We start from the raw sequence: 24,106 nt of genomic DNA on the forward strand, positions 1-24,106 counted from the left end.
CGGAATCTCATTTACGAAGTCGACAGCTTTTCGATTTTAATATTTTTATAAGAAATAAACGTGACGTCAATTGAGAAGTACAGGCAAGTTCAACATTTTTACACATTTGAACGTTCGCCGTTGAATTTACTCTCACGTTTCTCGATCTAATAATCTTTATGCGTGCTGCAAAATAATTTCATTGGGTTTGTAAGTACTTCAAAAACAAGGCATCACGACGAAGAGGACTCAAAGACGATCAGTTGTCGTATAATATGATAATTCAGATTTAGTTTTAATTTTAATTGTTTCAGGAAATAACTACACCGCATGAGTTATGAAGAAATACAGGCCGTTCGGGTGCCATGAGTTTTAGCAATCAGCGTTGAATTTTCAAAGGTATGCAACGAGTCGAAAAGCCGATTTCTCATGACTCTCGATCACCGTATCGCAGAATGCTCTCGATCTCGTTGGCGTTCGCCCCCGTAAAGGGTCCTGAGAACAAAGCGTTACGATAATCGTCGCGAAAAGAGATCTGCGGCAGGCCGGGGATGTGTGTGTGTGTGTGTGTGTATACGTGTGTATTTCCTGAATGAAAATCCATAACCGGACGCCGACGCAATGCGGTCCCCTTTCATTCCGGGGCCAGCCACAGCCACTCTCGATTTCGTTCTCTCTCCGCAAAGGCGCACGGCCTATGCGGCAGCCGGCAGCGGAGCCGAGCGCGGAGTCGAGCGGCGGAGTGGCACACGGGGAAAGGTACCCCGGGTCCCGGGCCCCGGGCCCCGGGTTTACGTGGGGTCTTAACACCCCACTCTTTCACCGTGTGTTCACCGCCACCTGTACAGGTCGACCGAGACTGGAGAACGGGACCGGGACCGCCGTTGCCGTCGCCGCCGCCGCCGCCGCCGCCGGTTCTCCAAGTTGAAAAGGAATGGTAGTGAGAGTCCGAGACTTGGAGAGCCGCGCGCGGGAACGGGGAAGGGAAAGGGGGCTTTTCACGAGCGGCTGTCGCGACCGTCGAGAACGCTCGCTCGCGCGTGCGAGCGCGCGGCCACTTTAATGTGAAAGTAAAGTCTTACGGTTGACCGAAAACTGCGTGCCCGTCGTGCTCTCGTCGGCTATCCGCGACCGACGTGCCATGCCGTAGCGTGTTGTTCCGCGCGATCGTGCGATGTACATGTCCGTACGGCTCCAACCGACCGGTTCTACGGCCGCGGTCGACACGCTGTAATAAAAAATAAGAAAGAGAAAAAGTAATAAAAAAAAAAAATCGTCTGGAGATCCGCTCTAATCGCCTCGCTAATTAATTGCCGTATCGACGCGCGAGTTGACTCATCCACGGCGCACGCAATATTTCAATCGCGACGCCGCGTGTGCTCCTCGACTTTCTATATACACTTGTCCGGCGCGGCGTTCTTTCGTCATAATTTATCTTCATGATCGTCAGCTGTCCCTCATGCCGCGCCTATTTCTGAAGGACTCGATTCGCCGGACGACACGAGAGCGACGTTAGCAGCGGGACCACGAGAAGAAGGAAGAAACAGAAAGAAAAGAGAAGAAAAAAGAGTGAGAGAGATACGCAAAGTTTCATTCGTCGCTTCTCAATCGAGTATAGCGATAAAAATTGGCTGCCCGAATTTGTAACTTCCGGCGAAGTGAGGCTGTCTCGATTAATAAGTTGGACGTCTTCCCTCGTACAGCAACGCAGTAGAGTAGTGCTTGTGGCAATTTGTTTGCTTTAAAAAAGAAAAAGTGGAAGTGCGAATATCGAAGCTATCCTTTCCGAAGAACTCCTTCGTTTAATAACGCACGGACCAAGTGCGATTGGTGGACCAAACGCGAAAAATTTATCGTAAACGGTAACATAATTGATCGATATTCCTGTATTATTTTTGAATGAACATCGCGACGCGTTAACGCATTTTCGAAAGATATGTCACGCGCGTTCCGTGCGTTCGCCAAGCCGCGTGCGGATTCGTGCGGAAAAGTTTGAGAATCGGACTGCGCTGGTCGGTATAGTTATGCATGGACGAGTAGAAATCACCGCGCGTAAATGAATCTCAGCCACGGTATTATTTGCCTTCGCGCGAACACTATATCGCTATGTGATAAATCGGAGTGCGCGTGCGACAAGTGAGTGCGCGTGTGGACTAGAAGTTAAATGTCTGTTTATCCATGCGACGAGGCTAAACGAAACGAAGGAAAGGAGGAAAGGAGGGAAGGAAGGAAGGAAGGAAGGAAGGGAGGAAAGTCGAAAGCGTACGCGGCGTCGCGCGCGATTCATCCATCGGGTTTCTCGATAAGAGTCGTGCTTGATTAATTGCGAATCGAATGAGTTTTTCGCTACGTGTACCTGTAGCTATGCGCTCACGTTCTCAAACGTAGTCGCGTCGATCTTCCTGTGCTCGAGGCTTTTTTTTTTTTTTTTTTTAAACTTAGACGGTTTCGCAGAACATTGTAATTATGAAACGAACGGTGCTCGTCATCGCGTGCGTTTTGGGCTTTGTCTTAGCGGGAAGTCCTAGATTACCCCGAACATCCGCTGATCAGCGTGGCACGCGTAGTGCAAGCTATAATAATAGTACCGGCGCAACGACGCAGCCGTCTTCCCGCAATTTGCAGCGAAATAGGTGAGAATAATTGAGAGAGGGTGTCCCCTCGCATCCCGATTCTCCCCCTCTTCTCTCTCTCTCTCTCTCTCTCTCTCTCTCTCTCTCTCTCTCTCTTCCGCTCGAACGTCTCGTTTTTATTCGTTTATTCACGCTTCTAAAGATGAAGTACAAAATGAACCGTAATAACAGAGATCTCTTATAGAGACGGGAGAACCGAACGGTTAACCGCTCGTTACGTAAACCAGTCGATCATACTCCCAAAGCTTGGCCGATACTCCGCTTACGAAACTTTCCATTTAGTTTGCGAATGTATTCATAACCGTGCATCACGCGATGTTGCAGCTTTACGTTAATGACACTAAATGCGATGCAGATGCAGATGCATCTTCAGTAGAAACGATTCGGAGCCAAATGGCAAATGATTTGATTCGCGGAACGGCATAATGAGTCTTGTTCCATTTATAATGTAATAACGAGAAGAATAGTTGAATAGTTGAGGACTAGTTGAGTAATTTTTCGATGATAAAATTGCAATACCGTTAAATTTTCAATGATCGAGTAATTGACGAATATTTTTCGTCATCAGTAATTAATTAATTAGGAAAACATAAAAAGATATTGAAATTTATTTCATGATTGGAGAGCGCCTGTTTCGGTAAATCGGACGGATATTGGCAATAAACTAACAATTAGACGAAGCCAATGAATATTATTTGTTATAGGGAGCAATACCTTTTCAACGTCTTCGAAGTAATAGTGTCAACTTTGGAGTCCAAGTTACAGCGAATCGAAAATTTAGATAAGGCGGTGGAGCACTTGATGAGAAGAGTAGAGGCTTTAGATTCTCGCGTAAACGATAACATTGACAAAACAGATGCGGTTATTACTAAGCTTAGGACGTTAGATTTGAAGCTTTTCAATGCGTATCCTATCATATCCGCGGAAACTGCAACGAGAATTACCGAAAGCAAGAGCGGAAGTAGCGCGGAAGACGGTGAGTATGAGATATATATATATTTTTTACGAAACTGTTTGTTTCGAAACTTGGTTATTCAACCGATCTCGATTTCTTTTTTTATATCCAGACAAAAGATAAAATTGTATTAGACTATTTTAAAATATTTGCGAACCATCGAAACGCGTACGCACGGCAAGAGGAGATGACTCGAACTGATATTACTTTAAAGAAAAATTGACATATTTTATTTTCATTGCATTGTGACGATATTAATTTGAAATTAAACAGTATCGCACAGTATTTAACTAAAATGTTTTTAACAGCCCCATTTATACGTGTGATTCATCACGATCAAAACGATCAAGCACCAGAAACTCTTGGCGAAAAATTGATTTCCCTGGATCAGAAGGTCTCCGACATCGACCACAAGCTTGTCAATCTTAAGAATCAGCTCGACAATAATTTTTTGCAAACCGATGACATAAATGCCGAGGCGAGCGAAAAGAAGCCTGTCAGTATGAGCGTCATCGAGATCACCAAGGCTATGAATAACGAGGTGATGAACCATATGACGCTCGAGATTGGGAATCTTAAGCAAGCGACAAGTAGTATGGACCGTAAGCTTCAGTTCCATATGAATCTGATGTCGGATAATCTCGGAGCGGTGTACAATATGATTAGTGACGTGCACGGTGCTGTTGTCGAGAAAAATTACGAGAACGATCGGCATAATCGTCCTAATGTAACAACGACCGAAGCCCCGACGAAACGCAACAAAGCCGATCGTCTTACCGAACAAATGTATCCGATACTTGTCGTATCTGAAAAGATGGATCAAGTTTGGAACGCAGTGGTAAGTTTTTAATATGAGAGAAGCGTGTTGAAATTCAGTGTGCGAATCAATATTGATAACAAACTGATGTTGCGATCAGTTTTGCGCGCAATGACGTCAAGAAAATAACGTAACGTTAATTTGAATAATATTAGATGGGGACCAAGAGTTCGGTGGACGATTTGCTACCGAAATCCGACGAATTACTTACTCAGACCCAAAGGCAAGAGAGAGCGATTAGCGAAATTCACGCCGATCTGAAATCAAAGACAAATAAGATCATCGAGAATCTGGAGGGTGTCGAAAGCCGCTTGAGGAAGCAGGAGGACGATGTGGCCACTCTCGCGCAACGCCCGATTCCAGCTGAATTGCTACTGGACCCAACGATCGACCGGCTCGTTGAATATGATCCGAGCAGGTAAGAATTTCTTATACCAAATAACTTGCAAAATAAATATCGAGGATTACGCGAGGATACTATAATATAATACAATGGCAATATATATATAAACGGCAGTTTTTATACATTTGATTAAAAAAGTAGTACGATTTATTGTTCTTCAACGAAAACTGTCCACAAATTTTTCCGGTTTATCGGAAGTACTTTTCATGATACAGTAGAATAAGAAACGTCTCAAAAACAAAAACTAATTCTCTCATGTTGTTTATTCTAAGATACATCAGTGTAACGGAAGATTTTGTAACGGAGATGCCCACGTCTACGCTACCCACTGTCTCACCGCCCTTGTCAACCACAACATCGATATCGTCCGTCGCTTCACCCTCGAACAATCCTGCTAGTTCCACGACACCCATGACGGCAACATCTTCGACTACCGCGAGACCAAATAATAGAAATCGGGGAGTGATATTTCCGAGTGTTAAAAATAAACCCAGTTTAGCAAATTCTACTTTCACAAGCGACATATTAATCAATTACAAGGATATCAAGGTATTTTAATATTTTGTACGACTCTCTCTTTTTTTCAAAATATCGTCTCGAAGTAAAGCGTGCGTAATTATGAAAAGAAAATATTTACAAAAGTTAATTGCCAACAATGTATTGTTCAAGATATTCCGATATTATTCTTTAATCTTATCAGATATTTTTCGCGAGATTTGTTTCAGAGAGCGAAACACATTTTGATAATATCTAAATATATCGATCTTTAATTTTTTATTATTTTCTCTTGTAAATTTAGGGTTATTCTTGCGTGGATTTATTAAACGGAGGAATGCGAGACAGTGGGGTGTACTACCTACAAATACGCGGCACGACATATTGGTTCCTTAAAGTCTATTGTGAACAGGAAATTGCTGACGGTGGCTGGACGGTGAGTTTGTTATCGACGTCAAAAACAATGTGATAGCATTAAAATAGAATATTATCGGAGTAAAAAATGATGAAAGAGAACACGCGCAACGATTAACACAAATTACAACAAATTTTTATGTAAAGGTTATTCAAAGGAGGGATGATTTCGGAGAGCCAAGGGAGAACTTTAATAGAGATTGGGCAGATTATAAAAACGGTTTTGGAGATCCCGCTAAAGAATTTTGGCTAGGCAATGAAAACATATATATGTTAACAAATAATGAAGATTATATGCTCAGAGTTGAACTTGAGGACTTCGAAGGTAACAAAAGGTATATGCCTAAACTGTAGATTAATTATCGTAGCTTCTTTACTGCTGTTAAAAAAGAGGGGAGGGGGGGTATTAATAACGAACGCGTAGCCTTACAGTTTTCGTACTGGCACCATCGTGCAGGTATAAATTGAAATCGATCGAGTACAATTATAATTTGATTTTATCAGGTACGCACAGTATTCGCACTTTAAGATTTATTCAGAGGGAGAGTATTATAAATTGGAGATAGATGGATATGAAGGAAATGCAGGAGATTCATTGAACGATCCTTGGTACGGATCGAACAATAGTCCGTTCTCCACATACAACAGGTAAAGTACAATTTATAAAATAAATAACACGTAGAACGTTTATTATATAATAAATGAGATGTTTTTATATCATCGTGATAATATGCGAAATTACTGTGAGAACTCATTGGATATTTAGAGATATTTATGGTTTTCAGGGATAATGATAGATCATCCTTGAATTGCGCTTCGATGCTCAAGGGTGGTTGGTGGTGGAAATCTTGTGGTCGTGGCTTAAATGGTCTTTATCTAAATGATCCACAAGATCTTACTGCACGACAAGGTATGTTTATAAGTCGTGTATAACGCAGATATTAAAATTAAAGAAAGTTTTATACTTCTAACTATAATGTAATAGAGATCGTAAATTATAAAAAAATTAAGTTAAACTCTCAATTTGCTCTAATGAATAAAAATTATATTATTGTTAAAGGTATTGTATGGTTCCGTTGGAGAGGTTGGGATTATACTTTAAAACATGCACAGATGATGATTAAACCAAAAGGACCAGCAACAACGACGACAACAACAACGGTATAAACATTGGAAATATATATAAAGTTTGAAACGTTAACTTAATCGAAATTTTTTACGAAGTAATTAAATAACAAAACCTTGCACATAGTACTTAAATTATGTATTGCAAACGCATAAACGCGCTATTAATATGAAAATTTAAAGCACTTTTTAAAATTATTTTTCATCCATATTTATCCATATTTGATTAATTCAAAAAGATTGAATCTCAAATTTTCTTTGTACTTGACACAATGAAATAATACTGTTTAATAAAAAATTATTTTTAATAACATTTTATATCTGCATTAATTTATCATAATTTTAAATATAAAAATAAGAACTTGAGATACAAGATTGATGTAGAGAGATTGGAGATTAGATAACTGAAAGATATTTAAAAAGAAGTTATAACAATTATAAGAGAAGTATCTGAACAAAATAAACATATATGTTAATTATAATGTAAAATAAAGAATATTTATGACGTATGCAATATGGTATAAAAAATAATGCTCAAAACGCCATAGTTTAAATTTAACGATTTATTAAAATTATAGTAGTTATATATAATTCAAAGAACTATTTCTTGCAACACACTCAATTTTTTATATATATCTATTTTTACCATTTTTAATCAAAAACTGTCTAATTCGTAAAGCTCGTTTTTAAGCTCTTTTTTCTTACCTTTAAATAGAATAGAATTGCGTGGCGGTAGAAGATTGCATTTCTATTTGACCCATCTTAAACTGCAAACGATGTAACCATCGTAAGAGTATCGCGTTTGATTCTCTTCGATTAGTAACAAAATGCTCCGCCATTTTGTTCGGTGGGAAATCGCGACAATTCTGCAATCGCATTTGTAAGTGCCCCGGTAGCTAAAAAATGAAATAAGCCACGATTATATCGAGGTATTTTATTTTTCTGCTCCGATTGTTCAATTTTGTTTCTAACTCTGTTCTTACCTGGACATGATGAGAAAATAATATGGTATTCCACAAAGGTAGTAATTTACTCAATAGAATCGATCCGCATTCTAACAAGGCCTCTAGCAAGCTTAAGAAATGCAAATTAAGCATTTCAGAGAGCTAAAAATAAAATTGTCGTTTTCATGTCGTTGCCTCAAGCTCGTTTCAAATGTTTCAATTTAAAATAGGTAGAACTCTATAAGTCACGCTACATCGAGAATTGCACTCACAGCTTTCGAGTAGGAGACGAGTTGCAAAATGCATGGTGTTATCTTGCCCCAAAATTCTAACAAGATATTCATGGTGACATTGTGACTTTCACTGTTTGTTGCGTTATTCTTCGACATTTCCTCCAAATACATCGTCCAAAGCTATGGTCGTAATGCGTTGCAAATTAATATAGGAACTATAAATATTTAATATTTAACAATCAAACGTATTACAATGTGAAATATAAGTACCTGGCAAAGAATGAACGCGTGGAAGAGCGACGACATGTGGAGGACCGAGGTTTTCGATTGTTCTGGAAACCCCGAGAAAATGACTTGTATGTGATCCGCGATGTGGCAAGACACTTCTTGAGGTATCGGTTGCGCCAATGGTACCGTTGAATGGGAATGACTGTTATTGTTGCCAGTGTACATTGCTATGTGCGTAAGCGATCCCAGTAACAGCCAGGATAAGAGTCTGATGTGGCCGATACAATCAACGTATTCGCGAGCTCTAAAATGTTGATGGAAAAAAAATCACGGTTCAATTGGAATCAATGATTAATTAGATAAAATGCAAAAGAGATGACTAATAGCGAAAAATAGCCTACCCTTGCTGTATAGACGGTGCGGTGTATAACCATGGCAAGTAACGCGCGACGGCTCTGTTCTCTCTATTGTTGCCTCTCGTAATTTCTAAAGCTACGTATTGAGCAAGGCCACACTTTAACATCCCGCCAATCGTGTCCTCGTTTAATCCCGCCTGCATACCTTTGTTATAACTCTTAAACAAAGAGACGTTCTTTGAGTAAATTTCACAGAAATTTATTAACTAGTGATCGATTTAACACACATATTAAATACACTACCTTAATCTTGCTTAAAGTATGAAAGTCTGTTAAAAATTCGAGGACATCCGATAATTGATTCTTTAAAGATTCAGAGGCATTCGTGTTGTAAATCGGCGACATGTCTGTTTGAATATTATTTTCCATCGCAACGACACTATTAGGCAAGGATCCTCCAATATCCTGCTTAATCACATTATTATTGATATCTCTTCGACTTATCAATTTTTAATTATATGACAATTAAATTATATCTAAAGTTTAAACTAAAAACCTTAACGTATGTCATAAATATTACGATTACTTACTTGGAGCACAAACTGAAGCAGTAACAAAAAATTAGAGTCCGGTATTGTAATTTTAAATTTAATGGCCTGCATTAACTCGAATACAATCGTTCTTCCGAAAAAGTGTTTGTCACGATCACGAGTAAATCCTCTATGGCACAAATAGCATAAGTCCGTTAAATAATTGTATTGCAATGTTGAGTTTTGTATAGCGTAACTTAATACTTTGGAGAATGGATCCAGCATTCCCTAAAAGAACATTGGATATACAACACTAATTCAAAAAGAAAAGAGAATCTCATGTATATTTTATTGATTAAAGTACCTTTGACTGTTGAATTCCCGGAACCTTTAATATCGAAATCATAATACGCAAAAGAGGAGTGATATCCTCGATGGAAGGAAGCATAAGAACAAGTCTTCGAAATAATCCATCGAATTGTGTCAGCACTCCACTCCACGTGGCCGCAGCAGGACCCAATCCCGCTTCCAATGGCAAACAATCCAAGTAGCACGCAATATTATATAATATTATTGGCAGCCGTTCCAACGGCAATGATTTTTTCATATTCAATGTCTGAAATTGGATTTTACAAGATACGTATAATTTAATTTCCTATACGTTCCAGAAATGCGCTTAGTCAGTTACAAAAACAATTAAGGATTCACTTTTGTGCGTAATCAAGTTGTTTTCTTACCTCAAGCAATAACTGCAAGGGCGCGATTGGATTTAACTCGTTAAAATCGACCAAGGCTTGTGCAACGCTCTTGAAAAATTGCAACCTCGTCGTTTCTGTAAGTTGAAAGAATGTAACAATAGAAAAAAAGAATCTATTATTATTATTTAAAATTTTCCAGGAAAATATTGATGTTGGAAAACAGCTGTGCTCGTAAAATATGTGTGAATTATAAGAAAAAATGTTTTATAGTACATACTTACTGTTCAAATGAGTCTGAAACATTTGCATAAATACTCCATTAGGTGCTAATTGATGGAGAACGCATCGGAGAAATTGGTGTGCTACGCTGACCGCACCACCTGGGAGGTGCATATTCGTTTCGCTTTGCCAAGGATACATTGCATGAAGGGACACCCTAGTACATGAGCAATACATGAGCACTTTATTTTATCAGCTTAAAAAAATATAATAAAAAGACAGTATTTACTTGGTAACTACGCCGAGTATTTCCGGCAGTAATGGTGCCGCTAGAGATGGCTCTCGATGAATAAACGTTCCCAACGTTATTATACACAACCCAAGCTCTTCGTCGGAATACTCTTCTCTTATCGTTCCGCATTCTGAACACCTGCAGTGATGTTAGTTGAATAAAATTCAGTACGTTAATAAATAACAATTTGGCTTAATAACATCCAGCATGTTGAACTATACCTGTCGTAAACGCAATCGTCGCCGATGCGAAATAAGCTCTGTTTTAAATTGAAATCCGCATGATACGCTTGTTGAGAGACGAAGTCTAAATTTTGTTGAGCCTGTGTACCAGACCTATTAAATAAGAAACAAATACGGATTAAAATGTAAGAATTATTCACATAATTTAGTTAAAAAGTAGTAATAACGTAAGGAAATTACCAGGATTCCGTTCGCCTTGCGTGAGTAATCATATCTTGATCCGTTATGGCAGTGATCTTCCGTGCTCTGTCACGTTGAATCCGAAATTGATCCCTCGATTTGATCTTCTGGTCAAACTCTGCAATCTTCGAAACAAAATCTCCGGGATCAATCGCTGGTGGAGACGATTCTAAAGCCACTTGTTTAATTAGTCTTCTCGGACTTGGCGATCTACTCGAATTAACTTCATTGCACGTTGGTATGAGTGATGTTGACTGTGGATAAACATAATATGTATATAAATAGAAGATGTTTTATTCTTACAAATTTATTTTGTCTCTCAAAAGTAAATATTTATGTGTTTGTAGATCGCGCGAGATTACATAACAATCAATTAAAAATGCATTCTTACCATATTTTCAGATGTTCCGCTATCCTGCTTTGTGAGTGCTACATCATGAGTGTCACGCTTCGTATCCTCATTCGATTTATTCGTATCTGAAAGAAAAATATTTCAGTGTTTGCTTGTTAAACAACCTTCGATAAAATATTACACGTAATATGCATATGGATATTTGTAATCGTGAGAAATCCTACGATCAGCGCGTACAAACCTTCGATGTCTGAAATATCGAGAGCTTGACGTACTCGCTCGACTAAGCTGGGGAAATCTCTCTGAAGACCAACCGGCAACAGTCGTTCTGGCGTTGGAAATTCCAGTTGAGAAACGCTATGCGGACTCATAATGTCGCTGGACATGCAAGTATCGCTGTCTTGCTCGAACGAAGAACCTATAAAATTACAATCAACTTCAATCTTTTTAGATTAGACAATCTTCTTTCCATTTTACTTTACTCAATGCATTAATTATTATCTATTCTATTATCGCTCTAAATATTTACTCACCGACTGTTAAAATGTCCATTTTTGACAATGGCGATTCTGGAGAGCCATATGTGTTTTCGCATTTTAATACGCGTTGCGCAGTTCGCGATCCTATAAGAAAAATTGCTTATCTTATTTGTTATTAATTAATAAACGTTGTTATTAATTAATAATATGCGAATTGCTTACCAGTCGCTCGAACCATTGTACCAATAGGAAGCAATCGTTCGACGGTCGGAGTAGTCATCAAAGGTTGCGAACTAGTAGGGGGATCACCTGTTTGCTGTCCATTCTCCGTACTTATGACTTGCGATGATATAGAAGAACTCAGCGCTGGCGAGCTCGAGTTATCGCTGTTTGTCACTGTAATCACTTGGCAAGGTGAAGTCGGCGATGTCGCTGTAATTGTGATCTGTTCCACATGTTTTTGTCTACCTAGATGTTTCGCGTTCGAAGGGTCAACATTATTAATAATCCCGGCAATCTTTACGAGTGCTTTTTCCTTTTCCTTTTCTTTCTCCTTCTCCATTTCCATCTCTTTTTCCTTCTCTTTTTCCTTTTCCCTGTCTTTCTCCTTTCCTTTACTCTTCTCTGTCTCCTTATCCTTTATCTTTGGTAATTCAGGTCTAAAGGTTTAAAATAAAAGAAAATATAAATATAATTTTCTTTAATATTAATGAGAATAAAAACAATTATTATTAGAAAATTGTATCGAGTAATAAGTCTAACTTTACCTTTGAATGTGAGAAATGCTGGTTGCAAGAGCTAAAGCACTTGATAAATCGTACGTTTTCGATGTGTCTCCATTGTAAGGCAAGTGTCCTTTGCCGTTTTTTATTGGCGGCCTAGCTGTCTTAGGTAAAAGTCTTGGAGGCTCCTGTTGTCCAGTGAGAAATGTGCTCGTTACCATCATTTTCACTCCTTCGTATACGCTCCATTTTTTTGCAGGGCCGCCTTTATTTCCCTGAAACAAGAGATAACACACTCTTGTTATAATATAAAAACTTGAAGTAAAAGAGTTTTTGTTTGATTTAAAATCGGCTTTTTGCTCGTGTATAATAACTATTTTATGCAAGTTGATTTGTAATAATTACTTGACTAACTTCATCTTCATTTCCACCTAAGAACCATATAGGCTTCGTTACGGATTCCGTCTTCGACTTGTTTCGGTTGTTCGACTCAACCATACTCGTCCCTTCCGATACGATCGACATACGTGGTTCTTGAAGAGATGCGTTTCTGGGAACCGTTTCTTCCAATTCCCCAAGGGATCCTCCGCTGCTACCATGTAAGGTGCTGTCAGATTTTGAGCTCTCAGGTATCGCTGCCAGCTCGGACTCCGTATCATCCGCATTGATCGAATAGCTTTGCAAAAGCATTCGCAATAGCGACAAATTTTAACGTGCTACTATGTACTTAAATAAAGACATAAGCGTGTAATAACGTCAGTACAATACGTCTATTAAACGTCATCCGGATATTGTAACAAAGTAGTCAGTATATAGATGATAGCGTATAAAAATTACAATAGTAATTAAAAAAAAAATAGATACTAATAATCAAATAAAATGCTATTATTTTGGTTAACTCTTTAACTGTGTAATTGTTTTTCACAATTCTCCGTGCAAGAATAAACTGTTTCAAACTGTGCAATTATATTAACTACAAATTTACTGACCTGGTAAAATGTTTATTGAAATAACGGCATGCTGGACTGTTATTTTCTTCCCAATGGGTTTCCATTTGTCCATGCATCCCTCCGGGACTGCGTTGATGCACCGAGATTGGTGCGCGCATCGGCGGGGTTTCCGTGTCTATTTCTCCGACCGTGTTCATTGTCAACTCGTGTTCAACTCCGAGCGAAGGTTGAGACACATCTGATAGATACGTTATTGCTTTATAATTACTCTCCGATAGGATGATATTTACGATGTTTTAGGCTTGTCTAAATTCTCACCGCGAGATCTGGAAGGCGGTGCACCCATAACTACAGTCGCCGGTATCCTTTTGCACTGATGATGCTGCGTACTGAGCGTATTCAACACTATTTTCACTAACGCTTGAAGTTGATTACACCATGGTTGTTGTCCGTATTGACACTAAAAGACAGATTTATAATTGTCAAATTAAAAATTAATCTATAAAATTATGTTGCGTTAAAATTTGTACGCCCGTATAATTGCTTGTAAAAATACAGCTTTAAATCTTAGATGTAGGTTTCTAGGAATTACACCTTGCGAATTATCTTATCTTATACATATTATATGTTGATTATTTTTTTCATGTAATTATTCTTTACCTTGTATAAGATAACAAGCAGAGACATCAACCAAGACCGTCTGATGTGTGGTTCCAAATACCAAAGACTGTAGTTTGGTGGTTGATGCTCACCAGTTGGGGGTGCAGCTTGCGGAGGATAAGGACAATATTGTAATATCGCCAGAATTGGTGGCGTCATCAGCCAGCCCATCACATGATTCTGGTCTAACAATTGTGGCAAATTGGCAATGAAGACGTTGAACGCCGGCGAAAGCCTATAATAGTTTTGATGTTTATTGTATTAGTAAATATTTTTCTAAACCGATAAAAATAACATATGTAAGAGCAAACTGATGCAATAACTCGATGTGTAATTTGATATAAATTGCAATTTGACTTTAATCGGTTATGACAAGATTGGTAATTGTTTGCAATTTTTATTTGCTTGTTTACAATACTTTTTACTCATTATTGTGCTCGAGAACTATTAAACTAATCAAAATATTTAAATGCTTATAATTATAATTAATAAAATAATGTTACGGAAAACTCACCTCAGACGTTGCGGAGTAGTATGAAAAGTGCGCTCGATTTGATTGTATCCCAAAAGAAGGTACAAGTGTCGCAAGACTATACCCTGTGTTTTCGACATTGGTTTCTCGTCCGTCGGATAGGCCTGATTAAATAGTATCGATTTATAAATTTGGACACGCAAGATATCAAGTGTATTATTATTTTTTAATATTTAATATTAAATATATATATATGATCAAGAGCGTTTTTTTTCTTCTTTCGTTCATACAATTCAATAGGTTGATAACATACCTGATCCTGTCTCGATAGAAATTGCATTAAGAGAAAGACTAATAGGTGCATCGTTTCTTTATCAGCTTCTTCAAGATCAACGATTTTGTGAGTATATCCCGGTAACGTGCTAGCTTCATCAACCATGTTCAGTGAATGTATGTGACCATCTACAAAGTTTTCCAATATTAGTTACGTTCTTCAAATTGAAGAGATTTACTAAAAAGAAGGAATAAGATCTACGAAGTAAGAATGTTGACTATATTTCTATATCTAGCTATGTCACTTTTCAGTCTTTTCACGATTGAAAGAATTAATCATAAATATATGCTAAGTAAATCATAAATTTATGCTAAACGGAAAAGGGAAAGCATGCATATCACATTTTATCTCAAAAGCTATAATTGAAGCGATACACGAAGGAAAAACAAATTATTAATTCATGTTTTTTCAGATTAAAGCGAAGAGTATATAATATGTTTTGCTTTTTGCGGATAAAAGATCTTCCTGATTAAATCTGTGCATCTTACGAAACGATATTAAAAGGATGACTGTATATTGTTAGATCTTCGTTGTCACTTGTACATTTACAAAACGTTTACCTACAAGCAAGTTATGAATCTTTTCATAACTTTCTCGATCGATTCGCTTTACATTCGTAAAGCTCGTAAAAGCTAATCGACCGAGATTAATAATCTTTACACTTCAAACATACATCAACAAGCATCGCTAAAGCATTTCTGCCGATTCTGTGACTTTACATTGCTACTTACCGTTCGACCTATTCGACCGAACGATCCGTCTGGAGTCGATTGCTTTAACATCCTTTAATAGTCCGTGTAATACAATCGAGCAACACATTTGCGCATATACATTAATGTCTCGTCTACAGCTACTCAGGCAACACACGCTACTCTACCTGGAATACTGTTATTAGGCGGGGTGGACCCCAACAACTGACCCAGTCCGAATCTCGAGCTCTTCCTTTTCAAGATCGGCGCGGAATACTGTCGGCTGTACACCTTTTCCTTTTCTGCGTGAAAGATGCGGAAAACAAAAGGAGAAAAGTAACACACAGTGTACGACATAGTCTTGTGATGTGCGCGAAGAGGCGATAGGGATAAAGACTAAAGAAAAGCGGGAACGTATAGAGTACGTACCTTGCTTAGTGTCTTGTCGAGGTATCATCGACGCAGGTGCGGACATTGTACGTTTGTAAGGCCATTTCGTGCCGAAACTCGCGCTCAGCGTCTTTACGGAACTTGTTCCGTTACCGTCAGATTGAGATAGTGCTTCGTGTGCGCGATGTAATTTCTTCATAAATATCTCGCTATTCATATCCGTATTTTTTAGATCTGCAACAGAAAAACTTGTTGAAAACGACGACTTTACTCGAATGACATAATTTGTTTAGATGTAAAATATCACAACATTTGTATTTTCTTCTAATAGGGTGATACTAACCGCGCAAGTAAGTCACATCTCCCGACTTCTCCAAATTGATTTGAGCCTCGAGAAATAGCGTGTCAAATCGATTCAAGAAAAATTCCCACGTCAAGATACGTGATCGATCGCTAAGGCTATTGTGTAGTTGATAAAGCGATTGTAATACCATTGGCCGGTCTACGATTACGGAATCGAATTGTGTCTCCAAGCATAAAATTAACGACTGAAATAAAATTTTAAATAATAATTTGAATGTAATAAACCATTTTTTTTACCAAAGTCCAGAAATTGTATGTGATATCAAACAACAAATTGATTTTTTAACATTGAGAAGACTAACTTAATAGCCCTCGAATTTAAAAGCTCAATTTCAAATAAGTGAAATTTTAAGCACTTAATAAAATTTACCCTAACTGCCGTGTCGTGAATGGTACCGAGATACAAAGTAGCACGCTGCGCAACATACACATTATTGTCGTCCATACTCGTGATTAAGTAACAGAACGCATTTGCTAATGCAGCTTGAAGACTTAATATGTTCCGCAATGGCGTTGAGTCCATAAATCTCGCGATTAACGTAACACGTTCGACTAAAATGTTAAAAACGTTTATTTTTTTTTAAATTTAATCTATAATGAAATCAGAAAGTAAAATTTTCAATAATATATATTTGAAGTAGCTTTTATATTAGTGTGAAAGATCCAACTAGAATGATAATCAAGTAGTCAGTTTGTTCAAGTTATATATGATTACCTGCGACGAATCTAACACGCCAGTCAGAATTGTGAAATTCTTCTTGTACAAGCCGCCAGAAAGTATCAGTGCCGCAGGGTAACGTTACACAATGCAACAATAATGGAACGGTCACTTGTGCTATATGCGAATGCTCTGCGTTTAAGAGCTCCCATAAGCTGTAACAAGATGATAAATAATTGAAAAGGCTAAAATCAAGTTCTCGTATTTTCCCATTGTTAGTTCCTCCGCAGAAAACACGTCTATATACGTACTTTTTTATTAATAAATTCTCTTGGCACCATATAAAGAATCCTTGGTGATCCTTCACCGCCGTATTGAACGCATCACCGTACAAGCACATCACGTTCAAGCACTGCAGCATGTAATAAAGAATGTCTGGCTTATCGATCGTCATTATCTCCTGCAAATAAAATTTTTCAAAAATAATTTTTAATTAGCTTAATCAAAGAGCTCTGGCGATCATAGAATTTATTCTTGTAATTATAGGACTAACGTTATGACTTGCGACCTGATTACTTAAAGAGCTATCTCAGTCTCTCTCAAAAAAAACGCGTATAATTATTAAATAAATTAATAAGCACAACTCTGTGCGCACGCATATCGCTTGATCGCGGTAATTTACATTAGTACCTTTTGTAGTTTGTGAATATATTGAAGTTGTTCCGGTAATTCTTCTATCGTAAAACGAAACTTTCCTACGGAAGTGTGCCAAAAGTCTTCTGAATCAGCTTCCGGACTTAAGCTCACGGGTTCATCGTTTTCGCCTATCAGATGTGGTTTCGCCACGCTCACTGTTGCGGTAGCTAAAAGCACGTGTGTGCATTTATATAACAATTATTATCAAGTCAATGTAATTATTAAAAAGAGTTATGATATGATACACAGGCTTACCAACGTCTGTTTCTGTTAGTGTAACCGTTCTCGCGACGGCGGACATAATCTTCTCCGTCGGCATGATAACTGCGAGGTCCAGCTGTTCCGAAACTGTCTCTACTGTCGCTGTCATAATCTGTTCGAAGAACTGACATAAACGATCAAAATAGCTATTCCGGTAACATAGATTAGCCTACCGTGTCTTTGTGATCGGGCCGTGTCGTAGAAGAAGAGACAGAGAGAGAGAAGCGCATACGGACACATATACACATATTAAGACAGTTTTAAGTAGCATGCTGCTTTATTAATGGAGGATCGTGTAATACGCAGTGACGTTAAAAACGACATTTTTTTCACGATGCTTGTCTCATTGTAGAGCAAATTTTATTTTCTCTTTCCCTTTTCGATAAAGTCGCGGAAATTTAATCGCCAATGAGACAGACATCAAACATGTTATTAGCGTTCGAGTTTGAGAGTTTGCCATTTCAGAGTTTTGTTTATTAAGAGACGTACGTGTGGCATATGAACTAAGACCCCGCCGACAGAATGCATTTCAGGCACTGGCATGTTGATGACTACATCCGGTTTTGAATCGCCCTTCTTTGTCGCTTCCGGTGAACTTTTACGAGCGTTTTCCTCCGCGGTTTCATCCACGATTGGCTGGAAAATATAAAAAACTGTTAATTTCCTCTTTTGTCTTACGTCTAACAAATTATTCCAATATTAAAAAAAAAAAAAATTACTATTTATTATTATTTATCACATCTTTCTATCATTATAGCACTATAATTATAAATTAAATTGAATTATAAAGTCAACTAACGTCGGGAGGATACGCCGGATTTTCCGGTGCCATGTAAGTAATTAATTGTAGACATAATTGGTGCCAGATCACTCTCGACTCGCAATAGGAGCATTCGATGTTCACGTCTGACGTATCGCAGACGTGAGAATTGTTCCAATTTGACGCAACTATAGACTTCATTAAATAGCAAGCATCTCGGCAAACTCGTGTATTAATTCCGGTATGTTTGTCTACATTTTGAAGTTCCATCTGCCAAAAACAATTTTTTCATTACTTTCTCATTACGTAAGAATAAAAAGAAATTCTATCTATCATTAATATACAGATGATTCTGTGAGATTTATATCTCACCTGTTTCAATAATATATCAAGCATGAGAATACAACAAGATAAATTAAGTTCTGCGTTTGTCGTAAATTCCATGTGTCTCTGTGTTGGCACTGTATCATCGGAAAGTGGTGTTGATTTCCCTGACGCATTTTCCACTATGGGACCTAAACATTTTAAAGCCATGCGTAAGATTACACGGCAAACTTATGGTTTTAAATAATAAATTGCAAGAGAAAGTGCATTTAATTGATAATAAAAATCAACATTTTTAAATATAGATCCTTTTGGCAAGAGGTTCTGGATCGATTGAAAATACAGTGACAATCAGTATTATTATAATAATTATAATTGCGTACATGTAATGTTTACATCGTCTTCCTTCGTAGACTTGCTTGGCTTTAATTCTGACTCTGCCGAGCTCATCGACTGCATAACGGCAATTCCGTCGCTGAATATTGTAAACAATTGATCCAGGGGTAATGTTATTTCCAACATGGTAAGAGTCTGCAACCAATTAAGGGCCTGTTCTTGCACCTTAGCGCTCGTATTGACGAACCGCTTCGCTATAAAGTTGTACATTCTCTTCACGTCAAATCCTAAAGAATTCATATCCCGATCCAATATCTTGCTGCAATATGAATTGACAGTTATCTTTTCGTGTAAGCTGAAAATTCTAAATACGATTACAAAGATCTCTTCGAAACGCATGCCTTAATATTATCTTTAGCTCGTGAAGTTCATTTTCGGGAACGTCATTCACCACCGCTTCCATCCAATGCGGCATCACGTAGTCCCATACGTCGGGCGTAATCACTTCGTACGGTACCAGACAGAATAGCCGATGCAGTCCGTCCTTCAAATGCGACGTCCGTGAAGCCAGGGTTTCCCTTTCGACAAAATTACAAGTAATATCAATTATGTTAACGTAATTTAATCGTAATCGTAATCGCAATGATGCAAATCATAAAATTCACATATTATAATTTTAATTATATATATTGTGTAAAGATTTTATTTATTTCGTAAAAATGCGAGTCTCTCCCTTACCAATGACCTCCGACTCTGACATAGTCTGCAGGATGTGGTAGGAGGCAGGAAATAAATACTTCGTAGTGGGTTTTCATAACTTCCGACAGCCACTCGCAAACGTACTCCGTTTTTAACTTCTCAAGCGCGCTTTCCGCTTGTCCTGAAATATTTTCGATCGATTGAGAAATTGATCGTGAGAAGGTGAAAATATTAAAATTGATTCAGGAATACTATTGTGATTTATCGTTAAACTATCAATCTAGCGACACATAATACGATTGGAACACAGATTTGACATTTATCGTTTCCCGACGTTCTGGCATGCAAGTAATGGGAAGACTACATTTTTCCAAGTATTCGACATTTAACAATAAGTGCAAATTTTAAATATGTGTCGAGTTGTGTGCTGATATATTTAATACATTGCATGCAATTTTTATCAATAAGGTCTCGAATCTATATTTTCTATTCATTTAATTTGTACGATAGAATAGATTAAATTCGGCTAAATATCTCAGGTATATTTTGGCTTAATTTCGGAAACAGATATATTCGTATATCAACATATTTCTCTGGAGACAAATATGGAGGCTGACATAACATACATTTCACATATTTACAGTGTGTATACAGAGGATGCTTACATCTTGTACATATTGCAACATATTTAGCCGACATACCACGCTACTACCTACGTCTGGCTCTCTACGTCTACTTGAGTAAAGTGTATATATGCAAAGTGTTAAATTACCAACAGAAAAGATAAGGTGTATAAGTCTTTTTTCAATACCATCGAAACAGTAGGCAGTGATATGAAACCAATGAAATAACATTGACAATAAACGGCCCAGTATTTCAACCGGGGTATCCTCGTTAGGGGTACAAAGTCCCACTAGCAGCCATACGCCATATCTGCCGAGGAGTTGTCGTTCCTCCAGGCTTGTAGGGTCGCAATGACCGAACGTACTGCCGATACCGCCAGCACCGCTCCCGGCACTGCTACTTCCTACGAATCCCATGCCAGCCTTATTGCTAGTACCAGCACTTATATCTGTCGTGTCCCGATTGCTATCGATACTTATCGGTTCAGCTTCTCTGAGTAAACTGTAAGACAAAGATATCGTGTCTAGCTGAGCTTGCAGTTATCACTGACGATTATGACAGCTTACCTGACAATCGCTTGAACCATATAGGTTTGCGCTTGCGGGTCTAGCTGCGAGATCTGTGGAAGTGCCGTGTGACAAACGTGATCACCGCCACGACGGTTGTTATGACGGATACTGTGACACTGCTGACAGTATCTTATAGGATGATTTCCATTGTAACTTGCGCATTCCGTCGAAAAGCAAACGCTGATAGCCGACTTGTCCGTCCCTCTGCAGTTCTTCAGATCGAAAGACAAAAAATAAAAATATCAAATCAAATTTTTCAAGTACTTAAGCGAATTCTCTCGGACCCGACGCGCTCACTTTGTTCTCGCAGACCATGGACACCTGTTGCATCGGATGCAAAATGTCGTTAAACATTTGATTCGGATGATCCCGATGGATCTCGTTCGCGCACTCGATACAAAGATAAAGAGGAGGCGGAGATTCAACGGCGTACGTGATGGAAATGTGGTGATTGTAACAGACTTTTGCCGCTTCCGCATTGCCGGCATTCGGACAGCTATCCCGTTGGCATACGAAAGGGGTAAAATCATCTGAAACGTAGTTTTGCACATCGTATCTCGGGAATTGTTAGCTATATCTTGCTCGCAACAGATATGTACGAATATAATGCATTATCTTTATTAATTATTAATTATATATTTTTACTCACTGGCAAATTTTACCAATACCGCGCGGCGGTCGAACAGATTTGGGTTAAACGAAGGCCAGTAATAGAACAGCAATTTCGCAGCTGACGCTCTCGCCGACGCGGTGCCATAGGCGATAACGCAAAGTATGTCTTTCACGACTCCTGGCTTCAGGGCCATCAAACACTCCAGCAATTGACAGTGATGCGCTGGAAAAGAGAGAACGTTTCTCTTTCGTAATATACACATGTCTATACAAATTTAATATTTTTATTCGCACAAACACACACTTTTGTATATAACGAATGATCTTAGAAAAGCGCGTGAGGTACTAGCACGAATTAATTATCTAATTCGACAATTCTAAACTAATATATTAATTTTATACTTTTCGTTATAATACACGTATATATATATATGGTACCTGGATTATTGGAATACTGAAACACCATCATTATAACAGCGGCCACTGATTGACTAGCGGCACTCTCATCTCCAATTTCAGGTTTTCTTGCTGAAAATTAATATGTCTGTAAAAATCGTTCATTATCTCTCTTTTTTAGTCTATCGTTAGCTTTCAATTGCTATAATTAAATCTTGATAATGTAACTGTAGCTGCAAGCTAATTAATATCTGGATAATGTCGTGTCATAAAAATAAAGATGTTAAATCTGATTAAAGCTCTTATGCTAAAATTATATTAATCCTAAAATACAATGCGCACTATTCTACGCTTTATCAAAGCTCCTGAAATACTAAAATTTTCTTTCCACACTCACATTCTCTCCCGGCAGCTGTTATTCTCTCTTAGAAGACGAGTGAATGTGTGCTTATCATATAATATACAAGTACAAGTAACACATATAGAAATATAAATGTAACGGAAAAACTCACTGATGGTGAACGGTAAAATGTGAAAACAGAGATAATTGACGATTTCTTCATGTAGCTCCACGGGAAGTACCGATATCGTACTGGCAGTCAAGTACGATAAATTGTCGATCAAATCGTGATCGAGGAACAGCAACATGCACGCTAGACATTGTAGCAAGGCTTTCCCGAACGCTAGAAAAATGAATGTAAATTATACTTATTACACGCATAGAATTAAGGGTTGCCTATTGACAAGGATATTCTGAGAGCGGGGAAGAATTACTGGATTATAAGTAATCGTCTATAATCACAACGAAAGTAAATGATACACTAAAAAATTACTCGTCTTTTACTTGTACCATGCAAAGAACGTAGAATTAAGTCTTACTATTTTCATTATTTTCTCGGGAATTATTAGAGATAGCAATAAAATCCTTCTTAGGATTTGGAGTTAAGAGATCAAGTATATAAGTATAACGCTTCCAATTTTACATCCCATATAATAGCGTTTTAATAATGATAGAATGACGAAGCTAAACCTGGCAGACCGACGTGAATCAACGGCACGACATCGATCATCTGCGTCAACGCGTTGTAAAGCTGCTTGTAATCCAAATTTGGGAATAATGCCATTCGTTCTCCGTCGAGCTGTTGCGACTTGATCATGTCGAACGGCGACACGGATGATTCTTTTAACAAACCTGAAAATTTTTATAGTTATTATTGCATTTGCCGGATAGATTGTTCAAGCGCGATTATATTGGAAAACAATAACGCGGTTCTCGTTTGTACACCGATCACTTACATAGCAAGGTTTGAGAAAAATATTTCAATATGTTTGCGATGTCCAAGCCGGAAGGTATTGGCTGAGTCCCATAAAGTAATCGTTGATAAGCGTCGTGTAGACTAGCGAGCTTTAGACTGTCTGTAAATGTAAAATTTGTATGAGATAAAATTTCTAAAAATTGTTTCTCTGTACTTGAATATATTACTGTTTAGTAAAATTGATTGGAAGATGAATATATATTACTCTCTTATTATTTAAAAAAAAATATATATATGTACAAATTACCACAAAGAAAATTATTTCTTTCTCTAACAGACAGAAAGTAATGTATAATAAATATTTGGTAATTACATGATGCATATCTGGTTCCCATCATGATGATCTGAGCGGGCTCGCTCTCACGAATCAGGATCCACTGGATCACAGCATAATTAAACTCGAGTTCTGACAATAAAATTTTAAATAAAGATCAGTGTTATATTGAAGTACGAATAAAGGATTATCTTGACAATAATACACAATACTTTCGACAATTCTCCGGGGTGGAGATTACACTGGTCGAGCTCACTGGAGTCATCTGCAAGCTATCGCAAGCTGCGAGGGTGAACGAGGAAAACGGACGTGCGCGCATTTTCGTATTGATCCATTTGGAACGCCCTGCAATATTGCGCGTTGATATATTGTTCGTCCATTCCTCATCTTATATAATCTCTTTTATAATGACCATATTCGTAGGAGT

The 24,106-nt window shown here is 38.0% G+C and overlaps 2 protein-coding genes across 3 annotated transcripts; one reads left to right on the forward strand and one right to left on the reverse strand.

Annotated features, from left to right (window-relative positions):
• Positions 1-17: 17 nt before the first annotated feature.
• LOC143894034 (uncharacterized) lies at positions 18-7,195 on the forward strand. Of its 2 annotated transcripts, none has more exons than XM_077400045.1 (10): positions 18-378; positions 3,317-3,588; positions 3,876-4,405; positions 4,540-4,802; positions 5,060-5,336; positions 5,587-5,718; positions 5,844-6,031; positions 6,201-6,344; positions 6,482-6,606; positions 6,757-7,195. In XM_077400045.1, exons 2-10 carry the CDS (start codon positions 3,414-3,416, stop codon positions 6,861-6,863), a joined length of 1,941 nt encoding a protein of 646 aa, XP_077256171.1. In that variant the 5' UTR covers positions 18-378; positions 3,317-3,413; the 3' UTR covers positions 6,864-7,195. The 2 variants fall into 2 exon arrangements, with proteins under 2 accessions (XP_077256171.1, XP_077256170.1); XM_077400044.1 differs by lacking the exon at positions 18-378 and adding an exon at positions 1,468-2,612.
• On the reverse strand, positions 5,266-24,024 carry Unc79 (UNC-79 domain-containing protein). The gene is made up of 49 exons (XM_077400022.1): positions 23,892-24,024; positions 23,719-23,811; positions 23,386-23,505; positions 23,120-23,281; positions 22,602-22,772; positions 22,132-22,221; positions 21,731-21,916; positions 21,379-21,611; positions 21,079-21,293; positions 20,661-21,013; positions 19,928-20,069; positions 19,591-19,767; positions 19,237-19,508; positions 18,902-19,044; positions 18,569-18,799; positions 18,259-18,405; positions 17,764-17,893; positions 17,503-17,675; positions 17,124-17,272; positions 16,870-17,027; positions 16,525-16,706; positions 16,135-16,339; positions 15,831-16,025; positions 15,590-15,703; positions 14,692-14,840; positions 14,421-14,542; positions 13,907-14,141; positions 13,565-13,706; positions 13,286-13,484; positions 12,702-12,972; positions 12,342-12,571; positions 11,797-12,233; positions 11,629-11,718; positions 11,337-11,513; positions 11,135-11,220; positions 10,744-10,997; positions 10,543-10,656; positions 10,319-10,459; positions 10,092-10,246; positions 9,850-9,944; positions 9,477-9,728; positions 9,173-9,400; positions 8,886-9,050; positions 8,628-8,800; positions 8,269-8,530; positions 8,038-8,178; positions 7,805-7,927; positions 7,527-7,717; positions 5,266-6,572 (listed from the first exon to the last, which is right to left on the reverse strand). Exons 2-48 carry the CDS (start codon positions 23,741-23,743, stop codon positions 7,529-7,531), a joined length of 8,403 nt encoding a protein of 2,800 aa, XP_077256148.1. The 5' UTR covers positions 23,744-23,811; positions 23,892-24,024; the 3' UTR covers positions 5,266-6,572; positions 7,527-7,528.
• Positions 24,025-24,106: the final 82 nt, after the last annotated feature.

The sequence above is a fragment of the Temnothorax americanus genome, unplaced genomic scaffold, assembly GCF_048541705.1.
Source record: "Temnothorax americanus isolate GAGA-0224 unplaced genomic scaffold, ASM4854170v1 Scaffold13, whole genome shotgun sequence".
Lineage (NCBI taxonomy): Eukaryota > Metazoa > Arthropoda > Insecta > Hymenoptera > Formicidae > Temnothorax > Temnothorax americanus.

Excerpts from the sequence above, each read along its gene's own strand:
- LOC143894034 (XM_077400044.1), top strand. The coding sequence starts at position 2,446 with ATGAAACGAACGGTGCTCGTCATCGCGTGCGTTTTGGGCTTTGTCTTA. Across the intron at positions 4,406-4,539 it reads ATCAAGTTTGGAACGCAGTG|ATGGGGACCAAGAGTTCGGT; the intron begins GTAAGTTTTTAA and ends GAATAATATTAG. Across the intron at positions 6,032-6,200 it reads GACTTCGAAGGTAACAAAAG|GTACGCACAGTATTCGCACT; the intron begins GTATATGCCTAA and ends TGATTTTATCAG.
- Unc79 (XM_077400022.1), bottom strand. The coding sequence starts at position 23,743 with ATGATGGGAACCAGATATGCATCAT. Across the intron at positions 22,222-22,601 it reads CATTTTACCGTTCACCATCA|CAAGAAAACCTGAAATTGGA; the intron begins GTGAGTTTTTCC and ends ATTAATTTTCAG. Across the intron at positions 17,676-17,763 it reads ACTAACAGAAACAGACGTTG|CTACCGCAACAGTGAGCGTG; the intron begins GTAAGCCTGTGT and ends ACGTGCTTTTAG.